This window comes from Leopardus geoffroyi, chromosome C1, assembly GCF_018350155.1.
Source record: "Leopardus geoffroyi isolate Oge1 chromosome C1, O.geoffroyi_Oge1_pat1.0, whole genome shotgun sequence".
NCBI lineage: Eukaryota > Metazoa > Chordata > Mammalia > Carnivora > Felidae > Leopardus > Leopardus geoffroyi.
Window position 1 is genome coordinate 44656401 of NC_059328.1, and position 17193 is coordinate 44673593.

Consider the following 17193-nt stretch of genomic DNA (forward strand, 5'->3'; position numbering starts at 1 on the left):
AAGAAAGGCAAAGTGACTTAGCAGGTAGCAAGAGACTGCCAGACGAACCGATTTCGGAGAGGGACAAACTGATGGTGACCACTGCTGTGGGTGGTGTTAAGAGACGTTTCCTTGGGATCTGGAAACTTAGAAGCTGCTGGTGCCTTACCGAGGGTGGTTTCAGTGGAGCGGCAGAAAAAGAAGGCAGACTGGCACACTCTGAAGAGTTAATGGAGACTTTGGTCTAGTTGCCCTAAACACCTCTCTGACGGATGAAAACATTTAAAAAAAAATCTTTCAACACACATAGCTGAGTTGGCACAAAGTGCTCAGAGGCTGAACACAAAGAGAAAGCAGAAATCGTGTGAGGTAAGCAGACTCTGAGGCTAGCCTTCACCGTGCAGGCATCTGTGGAACCCTGGTGACCTCCTGCCTCCATTTTCACAGCCCTACGGTGCCTGAGAAACAGGACCCAAAGCCAAGGTGGGGGCTGGGAGACTAAGAGGAGGTAGTCACTTAAAACTGGAGCTCAAAGGGCTACAGCCTCACGGTAAGGTGAGCTGAAAGAACTTACCTGGAGAAAAGGAGAGCAACAGGGAAGCCTGCCTATGAGCACTCTGGTACTGGATGCAGGGGAGAGAAAAAATTCTCTAAGAATCTGTGGCCACTGAACTGCCCTCACACGGCTTCACTTCTCAAATTCACGCTGATTTCACGGTCTGAAATACCGTAAGCTGAGAATTTATTCCAGAGTGGCCCCAGACTGTAGTGGTTCCAGGCACCTGGAAGAAGTAAGTAAATCCTCCTTGGAGGAAGGAACTTTCCCTCACTCCAGGCCTCAAACCATCCTCCCAGATTAAATTCCAAGAAACAGGACTTCACAGAAAAACAAACACAAACAAGTATAAACTTTTTTTCTGTGTACATACATACAGATACAAAACAAGTTAAAGTTAGCCAGAGCCAGCTGAATCAGACTTGTAGATATCAGACACAGGACAAACACACAGGAGAATGAAAATACGTGTTTAGAACATGAGATGGTAAAAAATGACAAAACAAATGAGAACCAAATAGAATTTACATAAATGAAGGAAAGTAACGAAATTGAAGACTTTTAATGAACAGGTTAAACAGCGTAACTGACACAAGCAGAAACAAAATTAGTGAACTAGAGCAGAGCTGAAAAAAATGATCATACCCTGTCAGAGCACAAGGACACAGAAAGATGGGAAACAGCAGAGGTTAAGGGACATGGAGGACAGGAGGGACAGCTTAACATGTATCCAATTGAAGTTCTGAAGGAGAGACTGATTAATGGAGGAGAGGCATTATTTAAGAAGACAGTGGCTGAGAATTTTCCAAAATTGATACAAGATATTAATCCTTAGATGCAGACGCCCAATGTTTCTGATGCAAAATAATATGAATACCACAGTCAGTCACAGGAGAGTCAAACTGCCAAACATCAAAGCGAAACAGGAGATCTCCAAAAGCAGCCATGGGGGGAGAGGTGGATTTCTTACAAAGGAACAACAGTCAGATCAAACAGCAACTTGTCAACAGCAATAATCAAAGCCAGGAGACACTGACAGGGTATCTCTGATATTCTGAAAGTGTAACAGTCAATCTACAATTTAAAACCCAGGGAAAACATTCTTTAAGGCATGGAGATTAACGTTAAGTTCAGGCCATCAAAAACAAAGACGTAATCATCAATGGACACTTACTAAAGGACATATTAGTAGGCAGGCAGAAGAAAAATTATCCCAATGGAAGAGACAGAGAAGGAATAGTACACAAAGAGAGAACGCCTAAACGTGGCCAAGTCAAAACACCGTATAAAATAACAATGCTGACACCTAGTTGAGCATAAAGCAAGGCGGGAAAAGACTAAGATGCTGCATGCTAGAGGGACTCTCGGAGACTAAGTCAATCAGGTGGGAAGTGAGCACACGAAACATTCCAAGTACTGCTCAGAGGAACACAAAGATATTAATGAAATTTTGGTTTTGTTTCATTAAGTTAAAGTTTTGGATAACCAGTAAAATAACTGGGAAAGGAGAACGTGGAATCTTCTCTGGTAAGGGTATGGAGGAGACGGAGAACCGTGCTGAAGCTAGACAGGGATGTGGGATCAAAGGCAGAATTTTTAAAGACAGGAAATACTATGGGGCACCAGGGTGGCTCAGTTGGTTAAGCATCCAACTATTGATTTTGGCTCAGATCATGATCCCAGGGTCCTGAGATCGAGCCCTGCATCAGGCTCTGTGTTGAACGTGGAGCCTGCTTGGGATTCTCTCTTTCTCTCTCTCTGCCCCTCCCCTTCCCCTGCATGCATGCACGCTCTCTCACTCTCTCGCTCTCTCTCTCTCTCTCTCTCTCACACACACACACACACACACACACACACACACACACACACACACACAGAGTCTGCATTTCTCAACTTAAAAAAAAAAAAAGATGGAAAATACCAGAGCACATTGCATACAACGGGAGTGATCCAACAGAGAGGAAAAGACTGAGGATGCCAAACGAAGGATAGAAAACCTGAGGAGGAAAATGCCTCAGAAGGCAACAGGAAAGGGGATGAGCAAGGGCCTCTGCAGGAGAGAAACTCCTTTGCAATAACGGGAGGATATGAACAGACTGGACCTTTCTGGGCCCCAGATGTCACGCATGTTAAGCTGAGGGGAAGAGAATGACCTTCTGCTGGGCACTTGCTACAGGGGAGCCCCGTGCTTAGTGTTTTGCATACACTTGCCCTTTAATCTTCACAACAAAACTGAGGATCAGATTTTCATACTTCGGGAAGTAAGACTGCACGTAGCTAAAGAATGCAGACTAGAAGGCTAGATTACATGGGTTCTTCCCATGACTACTAGGTTTACAGACTTGGACAAGGACTCAACCTCTATGTGCCTCAGTTTCTCATCCATGAAATGGGGTTAAAAGTAGTACCTAACTCACAGTTTTTGTGGGGGTCAAATGCTGCAGTGTCTCCTCACTGCCCTCTGTGCTCGGCTGTCACCTCCTCCTCCTCTCTGGGGACTGCCTGGCTCTGCGAGACGGGACCACTCCCTCGTGCAGGCCATATTATTACAAGTGCACCTACTGCCTATGGTCCTGGAATATGTTGTTTTCCCATCTCCTCCACTATGCTGTAAGCTAGGAACCATGCCTTAGCACTCTTTATAAGACGGCTGAGCTAAATCTCTGCTTCCACTAAAGCAACGGACAAGTTTTCTATCTACTAAATTTACTGCTTTTCACTGTTTCTCGAAAGCCAGAGTTCAGTCAACAGATTGTTTAAATTATGTACTCTTTGTGGGTATAATGTCACCGGCACATTGTAGACCTTTAAATATAAAATGAAGATATTGGTTCTTGGCTTGAAAGAAAACAAAAGCTTTAATGTTTATGGAGCTTAAAAGAAAATGATGCATGAAACTAACTTCTAGATTATTTTTTCTAGGCTTAATTAGTCATTTCAAACGATTTCACATGCTCTGGATTCTCAAACATCTATAACAATTTCAAATGCTCTAGCCTCTCAAACATCTATAAGAAACTGGGACACCCATTAAACTGGGGTTCTGACAATTCAATAAATAGGGCATTGATGTCACGCGGTCATTCCACATTTCACTAAACATCATTTCGAATCTATAAAATTCTTTATGATGTTAGTTAACAGCTATGGAAAAATATGCAATATCTGAAAAAAAGTTAAGCGATTTTATGAGCCATATGGAATAACTGTCATTTTTCACAGACTGTTTTAATCTTTCCACGTAAATTTTTATAGCACAGAAAAACTTTTTCAATATATTTCTCTATAAAATGACAAAACTAGACTATATTTACCTTTTGGAAAGTAGACACAGGTGAAACAGCAAACATATTTCCCTCCCCAAACACTTCTGTCCAATTCCTTTGAGATGTTTTCATTCTGTTTTTAAAATGGTACTCATTATCGGGATTGAAAGCCTAGATTCAAAGAGAACAGAGAAGCATTATTATTACCTATTTCTATAGCAACAATATTAGCAGGAGAAAAGAAGAAAAATATAGCCTTGGACTCCTCCATTAGCGGAATCTTTCAAATATCCCCACAGCACATACTCCTTAGCCGGTGCAGGGGAGTGAATGCCTGAAGCAGGGCTCTCCTATCCGGTTCAGGGCTCGCTGGGAGGGAGACCAGGATTCGGGCCAGGTGAGGCCGGTGCACCAGGGGCCCTGGAGCTGCCACAGGGACAGGTGGGCCGCAGGGCAGTAAAGTCCCCTTCTTCACACAGCTACTGTGACCAGTCAGGGAAAAAGGCCAGAAACCAAACCGCAAGAACACCCCATGTGAAAGCATTTATGTGAATAATCAGGAAGACATGAGGGAAAGCTATTTAATCATTCTAAGAGCTGAAAAAGCTATTAAAATTAGAAAGGTATTTCGTTAAAACTGAAAACACAGAATGAATGGCTGCTTTGTGTTTAAAATAAAAAGCAAGGTCCCTAACAGCTAAATTAAGATCTTCAACTATATTAGTTATCACTCATCATTAATTACAAGTCAGAGGACAGACAGAAGGTATTTTAAATAAAAGCAAAACACAAAGTGCTTCATTTTAGAGATACTGTACCATCGTAAGCACACCCAGGAGACCGGTGGGAATCGGATCTTGTTTAATTCTCTCTGCAACCAGTTCTATTAATAGCATCAACATGTTGTAGATTCCTTCATGAATTTCAGTACCCCACTTGTGAACAGCACTTGATGTCAGGAGCTACAAAAACAAAGGGCACTTTATAGAGTCTAACTTGAAAAGAAAAAGTCTATTGTTTATCAGTTCAATCTTGAATAATCAAGAGATTATTACCATAATATTACTCTTATGCAGATGTCTTGCTTTAAGGAAAGCCTGTAGCCCGTCTGCTTGTTCCTTTATTTCAGAGTCAACACTGAGTTTTGTTTTTACATGTTAATTCCCTTACTTTGAAGCAGTTTGTTTAAAAGAAAATTTGCATTTGTTTCTCTACTTTTCATCATTACTGGGGGGAGGTCAAGTGGTGTAGAGCAAGTGAGAACATGAGATCAAATCCTGGAGCTACCACTGTTTTCTAGCTGTCTGATCTTGGACAAATTTACCTGAGTTCCCGAGGCTCGGTTTCTTTCATGCAAAGAGGCAAATTCTTACCCACTTCACACAGATGTGCTCAATATCAAAAGATAAAACAAATGTGAAAAAGTATCTTCTACATAGTGCAGTACTGTTATTAAATATATCGTGGCTGCCAATACTAACTGATATTCTTGGTATCTAAGAAATGGATGCTATATTTCATGATTTGAACAAACACATTCTTGTCAGATTTTTTATATGTCAGAACTGCATCTTCCCACCTGTTGACCAGATGGCAACAGGACTATGAATGTGGAAACAATTTTAGAAATATTTTACAGATTTTGCTTACATTTTCCTTTTTGATATGTATAAAAGTAATATTCAGTTTTTAAAATTGTTTAAGCCAATCTAAAATAGCTCTAAGTGATAAGGCACTGTAACGCTATTTACTTTGCCACTGCTTCTCTTAAATACAAAACATAAAATACACAACAATCGTGCATGTTACACTCAGACAGCATCTCAGATTCATTAACAAGGCGGGAAAAGGTGCACAGATGAAACTAAAATAACCATCAGTGGATTTCTCCACGCCTCAGGCTTCTAGTCCTTGGGGAAATCTAATGCAGGAATAACTTGCCAGAATGGGGAATGAGAAATCAAAGGGTTTCACTTATTAAAATAATGGCAAATTGGTATGCTGGTTTCATGTTTTCCTAAGATTTCCCTTTAGAGGGAAAATACTATGCAATAAAAATTCCATCTTCGTCACACTGAGAATCCCTTAACAAGAGCAGCCTGAAGGAGCCCAAACTTCTCTAGCTGCAGAGAAAAACCTCAGTTCCAGATTTTCTAAATACCAATTAATTGCACGATTTGCTCCAATGAGCAATAATCATAACACCGACTTTATATAAACCAATGAGTTACTACTTTTTTGCAAGAATTTTTTGCCTGCCTGTATACTCCTCCTATACCTAAATTATAAAGTAAGATGAAGCAGAGATAAGCACTCAAGAAGCTTCATAGGACTATAAAATAAAATTCAGCACCACTCCTTCTGTTGCCATCTCACTGTTCAGTTTTTAATCTGAAAAGGGAATTCAACCTACCTTGCAGAAGAGGGGAAAGACAGGCAGCCCTTTGTGGGGAAGCTGTGCTTGAGGTTTAAACGTAACTATGCGCTATGGCCAGACCTAGATTTCCTTCCCTGCTTGAACACATGGTAAAGAATCCAGGCTGGCCTGAAGGTAACAGGTGAAGAAGGCAGACACGACAACTGAGTCCCTTTTGTACGCCTCATTCATACAATTGCTTATTACTCATACCTTCCTTCTAATAAAACATTTGAGGTGGCTGGTAAGAAAAGCCAAGGGAAGAGGGTAGAGAAATAGTCACCATACCCGGAAACACAGCTAAGGAAAGCAATGGCAATTATATAAAATACCACTGAGTTTTCTCGTAGCCAAATCAAAGGCACACAGAGTCCTTAGCTCTTCAGATTTAAAAAAAAAAAAAGGGGGGGGGGGTGCCTGGGTGGCTCAGTCGGTTGGGTGTCTGACTTCAGCTTAGGTCATGATCTCACGGTTTGTGAGTTAGAGCCCCGTGTCGGGCTCTGTGCTGACAGCTCAGAGCCTGGAGCCTGCTTCGGATTCTGTGTCTCCCACTCTCTGCCCCTCCCCTGCTCACGCTCAGTCTCTCTCTCTCTCTCTCCCCGCCCCCCAAGAATAAATAAACATTAAAAAACTTTTTTTTACAGTATGCTTTTTTGATGGGGACAAGAACCTTTTTAATAGCTCTTAACTGTAAAGGGAACTTAACACATACATTTTTCTATAAACGTTGAACAACAGAACGTAGGGTACCTTTGCGCTCGTAGTTTTCTGGGAACCAACCGCTGGACCACTTATTATGCTATTACAAACAGCTGAGCACATAATATAAAACTGTTCTCTGGACTGTCTCTGCACACAGAGTAATATACTCCAAATACGCAACTTGCCAATGACCCGCGTTAACACAGGGCTCTCTGGATCTGGAGATCATCAACCTAAAGGTCCTCTCCTCACACTGATAAATCCTTTTCTGCGACTTTGAATAAGCATGCATTTTCTTTGTCTGTAAATTTATACACACAGTGCAATGTGCTACAGTATTGTCACACTGTAAAAATTCCGCTATTAAAAAAAAATTACTGTAATTCTTAACAGAATTCATAAAAGTTTAAAATAATCTTAAACGATAAATTGGTAGATGAATTCATCCAAAATGAACATAAGCCTTGATTTCATATAATCCCCGCCCAAATGACAATTTTAAAAGATTCTGCATTTTTTTCAAAGATGCAGCTGTTTTTGTTCCTAAAATTAATTTTGGTATTTTTTAAGGCTTGAAGCGAGGGAGATGCTACCAAGATGTAGATGGGAGTGATAGTTTACAAATGAACAGTTTATTTTACGGGGTTTTAAGATAAATACAATCTTCACCCATCTGTAGTTCTAGTGACTTCCTTGCATACGGGACAAAAATGGATGTCAAAACCCAGAAGGACAAGACAGCAGGAGACTCATTTATTCATTCAACAAAGATTTACTGAGCTCTTTCCCAGAAGAGGCAGGCGCGGGCTGTGCACTGGAGAAAACTACAGTGTCTGTGACATTGTCTCTGCTCTTTTGGGGATTCAGGACTCATGTCCCGCAAAGGGAGTCATGCTGAGTTAGACTGCTTTCAGAAACACGAGTCCTGTGATCTGCTATTCTCCCTGTTAAGAAAAATTGCTTTCTAAGCGATGTGACCGGAATGGGAGGAAGCACACTGCTCTAGCTCTGACAGAAATGCTGCCATACCCGTGCCACTTGCCATGAAACATACTCAATCCAAACTTTGCATGGTTTAAAACGCCTGCTTCTGCCTCAGTACAACAATCAGATTAAATGGCTCGTATTTGGATAAGTATTATCTTTCCCAATGCCACAGGCCTGAGTTTAGGAAGATGCGCAACTTCCAAGTATAAGTAAGCCTTCACCTATTCTTCGGCAAGGAAAGAGATGGAAGTGAACGTGACAGGGCGAACAATTAAATGTAAAAGTGAATCCTTCGTAAGCCCCAAATTCAGAGTGACTCTGGGCATACTGGGGGATTCTTCACGTGAACAAGACCCGTAAACTGGCCTCCCACAAGAAACTAAAACAAAAAGCCTGTTCGGTCCCCCCCCCCCCCCACCAAAAAAAAACCCAGACTCGCGCATTTTTTCTTACCTTTTTAAATGCTTCAGGCATACACCTATCCATAAATCTTTTACAATTCTCATCAGACTCGGAAAGACCTTAGCAAAATAAATGAAACAATATGCCTTACTAAGATTTTAGGCAGTTTGCAGAAATCATATGTATCATTCCAAATTCATGCCCATGGGACTAGTTATTTATAGAAAGCTTCTTAAGGGATTATTAAAAGCAGAATATATATACATATATATATATACATTTTTCCTGCTGAAGGAACAGACTGAGAAACAATCACAGTATTAATGTATTTGTTAATAGCACAATATGTTAATATGAACCAATTCTATGCATTGGTTAATAGTATAATAAGTTACTAATTAGAAGTGAAACGGTTGAACTTAGTTTTCCATTTTCAGAGTAACTTCAAATGATCTGATTCAACAGCTAATAAAACACCAACAGCAGCTTCTTACTAGCCATTAGTGTTATCTTAAACAGCTCTATAAAAACAAAAGTATTCTCAACAGATACCCAAATCACTCTTCTTCCCTAAAACAAACTGATGAACTCTGTGTTATCAAACGCACAGAACTGTGCCTGGCACACAGTAAGTGATGAATACCAGCTAAGTGAATGAATGACTCCACTGCAAATTATCCTCTGAAATACATTAAAAAAAACACACACACACAACACTTAATAATGTATTTTGCTTATCGCTGGGAATACCGCTGGACACGTTTTCTTTTTTTCAGACCCACCACGTAGCACAGCACCCACATCCTAACAGGCGCGCAATAAATGCTGCTGCTGAGAAGCCAGTCAGAACGTACCACGAGAGGCCACGAGGATTAAACCTGATCCCAGTCAAAATATTTCCTTTTGATGTGCCTCATATTTAATCATGGTGGTAAATTAAACCACGTATACTTTTAATGAGGAAAAGAAAATCACAAAACAGTGGACCAATTCATCCTATAACTGAACTGAATATGAAAACTATTTTTCTTCAGTACAGAGTCTAGAAGCGTCCTTACACTGATACCCATTTTCCAACCCAGAGATAGCTTATTACTCTATTAGTTTAATATTTATAAAGTACTGAAGACAGTGCCAAACATTTAATATGCGCAAAATGTTTGCTAAATAAGTAGTACTTTTTCTCTTAAAGGACAAAAAGCCACTGAACTGAACCTTAAAATGCTCCAAGCTTTTGTGGACAACGTTCCTTTCAATTTCTACAAAGCTTCTCAATTATATTTTGAAGACTCTCATACTCTATTGGAGCTAGGAGACAACAGGTGGTTCAATTCAAAGATTTTATTCCACGGGGGCTAGACGGAGACCAGGAGAGTAAATGATCGAATGTCACCCAGATGGGCAGGGACAAGAGGGAGGATTAAGGCCAGGCCTGGTATCGATCCACCTGCCCACCCCCTCCTCCTGGGGCCTGCGGGGGGAGAGCTTACCGAGTCTGGCCAGGTAGGTGGACGCCAACAGGCATTTGCCCAGTGATTCTTCCCGCTTGTAGGGGATGGACCAGTGGTCGGTCAAAACGCGGCTTTCCAGCTCGTACAGATTCGTGGTGGGGAACTCGATCCCTTCCCCCGAGCAGTTTCCATTTTCGTCATTCTTCTGACAAACAGGGATGACAGCAAAAACACAAGCAGACGCATCAGTGACTGCGTGACAATGCGTGTACGTTGAGCACAACGGAGATGCATGCCCAGTGGTAGCGCCCCGTGTGGAGTGTGGATCCCCCACGGCTCCCTCACGGTCACATCTGCCGGACCAGCTGGGCTACTGTTCACTCCCCTCACGGTGACATCCCGCTCTCGCAGAAGTCATTTCACCTTTCTTCAAAAATGAGCTCTCTCAGTGTCTCATTACAGAACAGCAAACTACCTTCACCTACAGCCATCCTTGCTCTCCCGCTGTCAGAGGGAACAGGTTTCTCCAAAGGGTCCTCTGTATTGCTGTCCCCATCTCCTCACACCGAGTGACCCCTGACCCCGCACCAGTATGGCTTTTCCAGAGCCCTCACTCTTCCACAGCCACTGTTGCTCAGGCCATTACTGGACGCTAACATTAAACCCAATGAGCAGTTTCAGTCCTTCTCCTCCTTCCCCGCAGTGTCTGCCCCTCTGTCCGCTCCCTCTTCCTGCAAGACTAGCTCACCCCTCACCTCCCCGGGGGTCTGGCTGTTCTGCCCTGTCTCTTCGCCCCCTCTTCCTGGCCATCAAATACTGGAGCTTCTCAAACCTCAGCACTAGGCTCTCTTCTCTCCTCTCGGTGTTCTCCATCCCAGTGAAAGGCACCACAGCCAGAAATCAGGGACTCGTTCTTAAAACCCTGTGCTCCCATCCCCACTCCAAGACCTGGTGATAAGACCTCCTAAATTTCTCTCCAATCCATCTACTTCCGTCTACCTCCATGGAGGTGCCACTACTCCTGAATTCACCCATCCACCTTCTTTAACCTATGTAAACTCCTGTACATCCTTAACTCTTTCAGAAAAGCCTTTCCAGAACATCCGAACTATACCAAATTTCCCTAATTATTTTACACTCTTGCCATCCTGAGCTTCTCCTCGTAGCTCTCCTCGTAGCTCAGCTCACAGATCTAATTTTACATTTATTTGTGATTGATTTTTGTTTTAAGTTTATTTACTTTGAGGGAGAGAGAGACAGACAGACAAAGAATCCCAAGCAGGCTCCACACTGTCAGCACAGAGCCCGATGTGGGGCTCAAACCCATGAGCTGTGAGATCATTACCCGAGCCAAAGCCAAGAGTTGAACTAACCAACTGAGCCACCCAGGTGCCCCATATTTGTGAATGATTTTATGTTTGCCCCCACTAGACCAAGCTCCATGAAGACAGGAACCCGGGCTGGTTTTGACCACCTCTGTATCTGTATCTCCAGAACCCAGTGGCTAACACAGAGTACGTGTTTAATATATATAAGGTGGAAAAAGACTTTGTGCAAACAAAGTTTCAACTACTAATAGGGGACCTGCCAGGCTTTCCATCAATTCTTACCACAGTAATCTGTTATAAAGCAAACTGGGCCCCTCCTCCAAACTGCCTCATACCTACTCTGGTTTCTTTAAAACCTAAATATTTTCACAACTCACTCTATAATCATTCCATTAAAAGAAATTACCTTTAGCCTCAATTAAGGAAAAGACCATAAATATAAAGCAGAAGTGATAAAAATACACAGAAGAAAACAGTTTTCAATCCCACATGAGGGCTAAAGGAACGGGACACTCTAGTTTTTTTAGGTTCACGGTTAAGCTGGGAAGAAAATAAGACAATAACCAAAAAGGTGATGAAAAGCTAAAAATGAAGTAGACAACAATGGAAACTGGGGGTGAAGGGTGGGGGTGGACCAAGTAGGTTTACAATCGTAACATATGCGGAAAACTCAGTTCTCTTCAGAAAGACACGTAATTAATAAGTTCTGTAAATAAAATAGTATTACTTAAAGGAAGCTGAGGATACTCTAAGAGTAAAGATTCTGTATACTTTCAAAATAGCATACTTGCTAACTGCCTCAATTTATTAACCTAGGATCCAAGTACAACTAAAGCATACACAAATAAAATTCAACTGGATGACAGGTTATGTCATTACTATGAAATATCTATTGTTAACTTCCACAGGAGTTAATAGATCAAATCATACATGAAATCATCAACTGCACCCAGCAGTTACTAAGTGAAGAGCCCCCAAGAGCTTCCTAAGAGTCACAAGAGAGCTGCGTTCTCTCCCTGCTCTCTGCCATGTGAGACGACACAATGATGTCGGCAGCCTGTGACCTGCAGAAGGCCCGCACCAGAACCCAGCCATGCGGGCACTCTGATCTTGGACTTCCAGCCTCTGGAACAGCGCAAGATGAATTTCTGTTGTTCATACGCCAAAACCAGCCAACCGAAAAGCTAAGAGCTTCCTTTGGGGGGTAGGGGCGCAAGGTCTTTAACAGCATCAGTAATGAGACGAACTTCATATGCGTACCAAAGGGACGTACCGTGAAGGCACGACAACATCACTGCTGGGGTATTCCTGCCAAAAATGCGGAACCCGAATCCAGTCATGAGGAAACCCAAAATGAGGAACACTCTAAAAAAAACCTAGCCTGTATTCTTCACAAATGCCAAAGTTATGAAAGACTGAGGGTGACCAGACAGCCATAATAACTGAATGCAGCATGGGCTTTTGTTTGTTTTACTTTATTTCTTGGCTTCAAAGACTTTCGTACTGGATGAGTGTTAATTTCCTCGTTTTGGTAACGTACTAAGGTTAAAAAAGAGAGTATCTTCATTTTTAGGAAATACACCTTGAAGTATTTAAGGATGGAGGGGCATCATGTCTGTAATTTATTCTTAAACAGTTCAGGAAAAGCAGTAACAATACACACACACGCGTATTTATATACACGTGATAATATACACATACAAAGAGAGAATGATAAAGAGAATGTGATAAAAGGTTAACACTTGAAGAACCTGAATAAAGGTTATATAAAAATTCCAGATTTATGGTAAAGTTGTAATGTCCTTTTTGCAATTTGTCTGTAAATCAGGAATTATTTCAAAATTAAAAACTATTTAGTTAGGTAAATATATAAAAGGCATAGAATTCTGGTGCCGTACAGAATCTAAGAAAATTCCGTACTTTACACAGGAAGAATCTAATGAATCTAGAAAGATGGGGGTGTACCTATAGGGGTTAAAAAAAAAAGTTACATTATACTTAGTATACTCTACTTAAGAACTCCATTACAGTTGGTAACATAAATAATTTAGCTTCTAAATACTTTTATGTTTTTGTCTTAAATTACTAAATAGGTACACATGTTCTTAATAGAAAATACCGAAAACACGAATAGCGAAAAATAAACCTACCATTTATTCCACCACTTAAAAATTAATCACACTGACATTTTAATAACTATTTTTCCAGTAAAAGCTATTTCTTTACAGATTCTATTTTCTTAAAAATGCACAAATGTGGAACTAACCTTGCTCTCACCACCTCCATGAGCCCCCATCATCTCGCTCATATAAAGACAGTATTAATGTAGTATTTCTTCTCCCACCTGATTTAAAAGGCTGATGCACAAAGCAATAATTATAAAACTGGTAACGGAGCGATGTTTTGTACACGATTGAAATTAAGTTGATACTAATCTGAACTATACTGCTACAAATTCAGATGTTAATTATAATCCACAGGGCCACCACTAAGAAAGTAACTTAAAAATATATATATAGTGAAAGAAAAAACAAGGGAATTAAAATGGTATACTCAAAAATACCTACTTAAGGGGCGCCTGGGTGGCTCAGTCGGTTGAGCATCTGACTTCGGCTCAGGTCATGATCTCACAGATCATGAGTTGGAGCCCCGCGTCAGGCTCTGGGCTGATGGCTCAGAGCCTGGAGCCTGCTTCCGATTCTGTGTCTCCCTCTCTCTCTGCCCCTCCCCCGTTCATGCTCTGTCTCTCTCTGTCCCAAAAATAAATAAAACGTTAAAAAAAATAATAATAAAAAAAAAAAAACCTACTTAATACAAAAAAACAGGAGTTATGGAAGATGGAAGAACAAAACAGCATAAACCATAGAAAACAAACAGCAAAATGGTAGATGTAAATTTTGTCTTCTCAATTAAATTATAATTATCAGTAATATGGTAAACATAAATGGACTAAACACTCCAATGAAAATGGGAGAGATTTGCAGAACGGATTTTAAAAAATGATCCAACTATATGCTGTCTAAAGCCACACTTTAGATTCAAAGACACAAAGAGGGTGAAATAAAAGAATGGGAAAAGATATATCACATACACATAAAGGAGCAAGAGTGGCTATACAGGTATCAGACTAGATGTTAAGACAAACACACTGCCAAAGATAAAAAGAGACGTTTCATAATGATTAAAAAAAAAAAGGTCAATATAGGAGGAAGATAAAATAAAAGGATGAAAAAAGACATACCATGAAAACAATAACCAAAAGATAGCTGGAGTCGCTACACTAATACCAGAAAAAAAAGATAGATGTTATGTGAAAATCTGTTACTAAAGACGAGGGATTTTTTTATAATAAAGGGCTGATCCACCAGAAAAACGTAATGATTACAAAAAATGCATGCATTTAACAAAAGAGACTCAAGGTAAAGAAAGGAAAAAGTGACAGAATTTAAGACAGAAATACACATTCAACAAGAAAAGCTGGAGACTTCAATACCTCACTTTCAGTAATAGATGGAGCAATATAAAAGATCAACAAGAACATAGGAGAGTTAAATAATACTACAAACTAAATCTAAAAGACATTTATAAAACTCTTTAGGATAGAGCATGTTAGGTCCTAAAACAAGCCTCAATAAACTTGAAAGGATTAAAATAATACAAAGTGTTTTCTGACCACAGTGGAATGAAATTGAAAATCAACAAAAGGAAATTTGGGAAATCCAAAAACATGTGAAAATTCAACAACACAATTCTAAGTAACTAATGGATCAAAAAAAAAATAATGGAAATGAGAAAGTGCTTTGAGTGGAATGAAAGTAAAAATATAACAAAGCTTATGATGCAGTGATTGGAGGGAAATTTTTGTTTTAAAAAGAAAGATCTCAAATCAATAACCTAACCATGAACCTTGGAAACTAGAAAAAGCAAACTAAATCCAAGGAAGCAGAAGGAAGGAAATAATAAGGATCAGAGTGGAAATAAATGAAAGAATAGGAAAAACAATGGAGACAATAAAAAAAAACCAAATTAGTTCTGAAAAGAGAACTCCTTTCAACAAAAAGGAGAAATTTTTAGCTAGACTGACCAAGAAAGAAAGAAAGAAGACTCTAATTACTAATATCAGGAAAGAAAAGAGGGGATTATCAACACTGACCTTTTGGAAATAAAAATGACTACAAGGAATACTATTGATTGATTACATGCCAACAAATTAGATAATCTAGATGCAATGGACACATTCCTAGGACATAAACCGGAAAAACTGACTCAAGTAGAAAACAAAATCTGAAAGGACCTACACCAAGGAAATGGAATGCTTTGTAATCAATAGCTTCTCACAAAGAAAAGCCAAAGGCCAGATGCTATTACTGATGAATTGTACCAAATGCTTAAAGGAGAATCAACATCAATCCTGCCCACTCTTCCCCAACTCAAAAAAAAAAAAAAAAAAGAAACAAAGAAAGGAAGGGAACATTTACCAACTTATTTTAGGAGACCAGTATTACCCTGATATTAAAACCAGACAAAGATACCTCCCGTCAACGGATGCTTGATGAATGAGTGGATAAACCAAATGTGGTATATACACACAATCTATTCAGTCTTTAAAAGGAAGGAACTTCTGATACATACTACAACAGGCATGAACCCTGAAGACATTAGTGCTAAGTGAGATAAGCCAGTCACAAAAGGACAAATATTCTATGTTTCCAAGTTTATGAGGTAACTAGAGTGGTCATATTCATAGAGATAGAAAATAGAATGGCGGTTGCCAAGGGATGGGCGCAAGGGACAATAAGAAGTTACCATTGAATGAGTATACAGTTTCAACTTGGGAAGATGAAAAAATGCTGGAGATGGATGGCATGAAGGTTGTAGAACAATGGAATGTACTTACTACCACAGAACTATGCTTGAAAATGGTTAAAATGGTAAATTTTATGTTATGTATGTTTTACCACGATTTTTAAAAAATGGACAAAGATATCAGAAAAAAAAAAAAAAAAAAAACTATGGACAGACCAATATCCCTACAAATCTGGATACAAAAATCCTCACAATAAACTAGCAAACCAAATCCGGCAGTATATAAGATTATACACACGAGGAAGTGTGATTTATCCCCAGTATGCAAGGTAAGTTTAGCATACAAAAACCAATCAATAGAATACACTACATAACAAAAGACAAAACAACAACAACAACAACAAAAACCATGATAATCTCAATAGATCCGAAAAAATATTCACAAAATCCAACACCTTTTCACAATGGAAAAAAAAAAAAAAAAAAACAAAAAACTCAACAAAGAAAAGGGAATTTCCTCAACCTGATATGAGGCATCCACAAAAAATCTATAGTTAACATCATACTTAATTGTGAAAGACTCAATTATTTTCTCTAAAACCAGGAAAAAGAAGGATATCTTGTAATCAAGTATCTGGCCAGAGCACTTAGGCAAAATAGGAAATAAAAGGCATCTCTTCATGTCGAAAAGGATGAAGTAAAACTATTTACATTCACTGATGGCATGATCTTGTATACAGAAAATTCTAAGGAATCCACCAACACCCTGTCCCCCCAAAACCTACTAGAATAAATGAGTTCAGCAAGGTTGCAGTTGCCGAATACACTATATTAAACAGTAAAATTCAACTGCATTTCTACACACTAATCATGAACGATACTAAAATTAAGAAAATTCCATTTACAATAACATCAAAAAGTATAAAATACTTAGGAAGTACAAGACTCATACACTGAAAACAAAACATTATGCAAAGAAATTAAGGAAGACCTAAATAAATGGAAAGACATCACATGTTCATGGACTGGAACTTAACATCGTTAAGATGGCAATACCTGCCAAATGAGTCTATCGATTCAGCATGGCATCAAAATTCCAGCTGACTTCTTTGCAAAAATTGACAAGCTGACTCTAAAACTCACACAGAAAGGAAAAAAAAAAAAAAAAAACCTGAACAGCCAAAACAATCTTGGAAACAAAATGAAGAACAGTTTGGGGATCTAGACTTCTCACTTTGAAAACGTGTTACAAAGCTACAGTGACCAAGAGAATGTGGTACTGACATAAAGATAAACATAC

General features: G+C 39.6%; 1 protein-coding gene across 3 annotated transcripts in view; it reads right to left on the reverse strand.

Annotated features, from left to right (window-relative positions):
- Positions 1 to 17193, reverse strand: part of USP24 (ubiquitin specific peptidase 24) — a 141259-nt gene that overhangs the window by 100944 nt on the left and 23122 nt on the right. For 2 of the 3 annotated variants that reach the window (XM_045477530.1, XM_045477532.1), the window contains exons 2-5: positions 9799 to 9964; positions 8360 to 8427; positions 4620 to 4763; positions 3850 to 3972 (exon numbers count right to left, since the gene is read on the reverse strand). In XM_045477530.1, the coding sequence (XP_045333486.1) occupies positions 3850 to 3972; positions 4620 to 4763; positions 8360 to 8427; positions 9799 to 9964 (501 nt within the window). The remainder of the gene's footprint in view (positions 1 to 3849; positions 3973 to 4619; positions 4764 to 8359; positions 8428 to 9798; positions 9965 to 17193) is intronic. The other variant, XM_045477531.1, reaches the window with a different exon arrangement.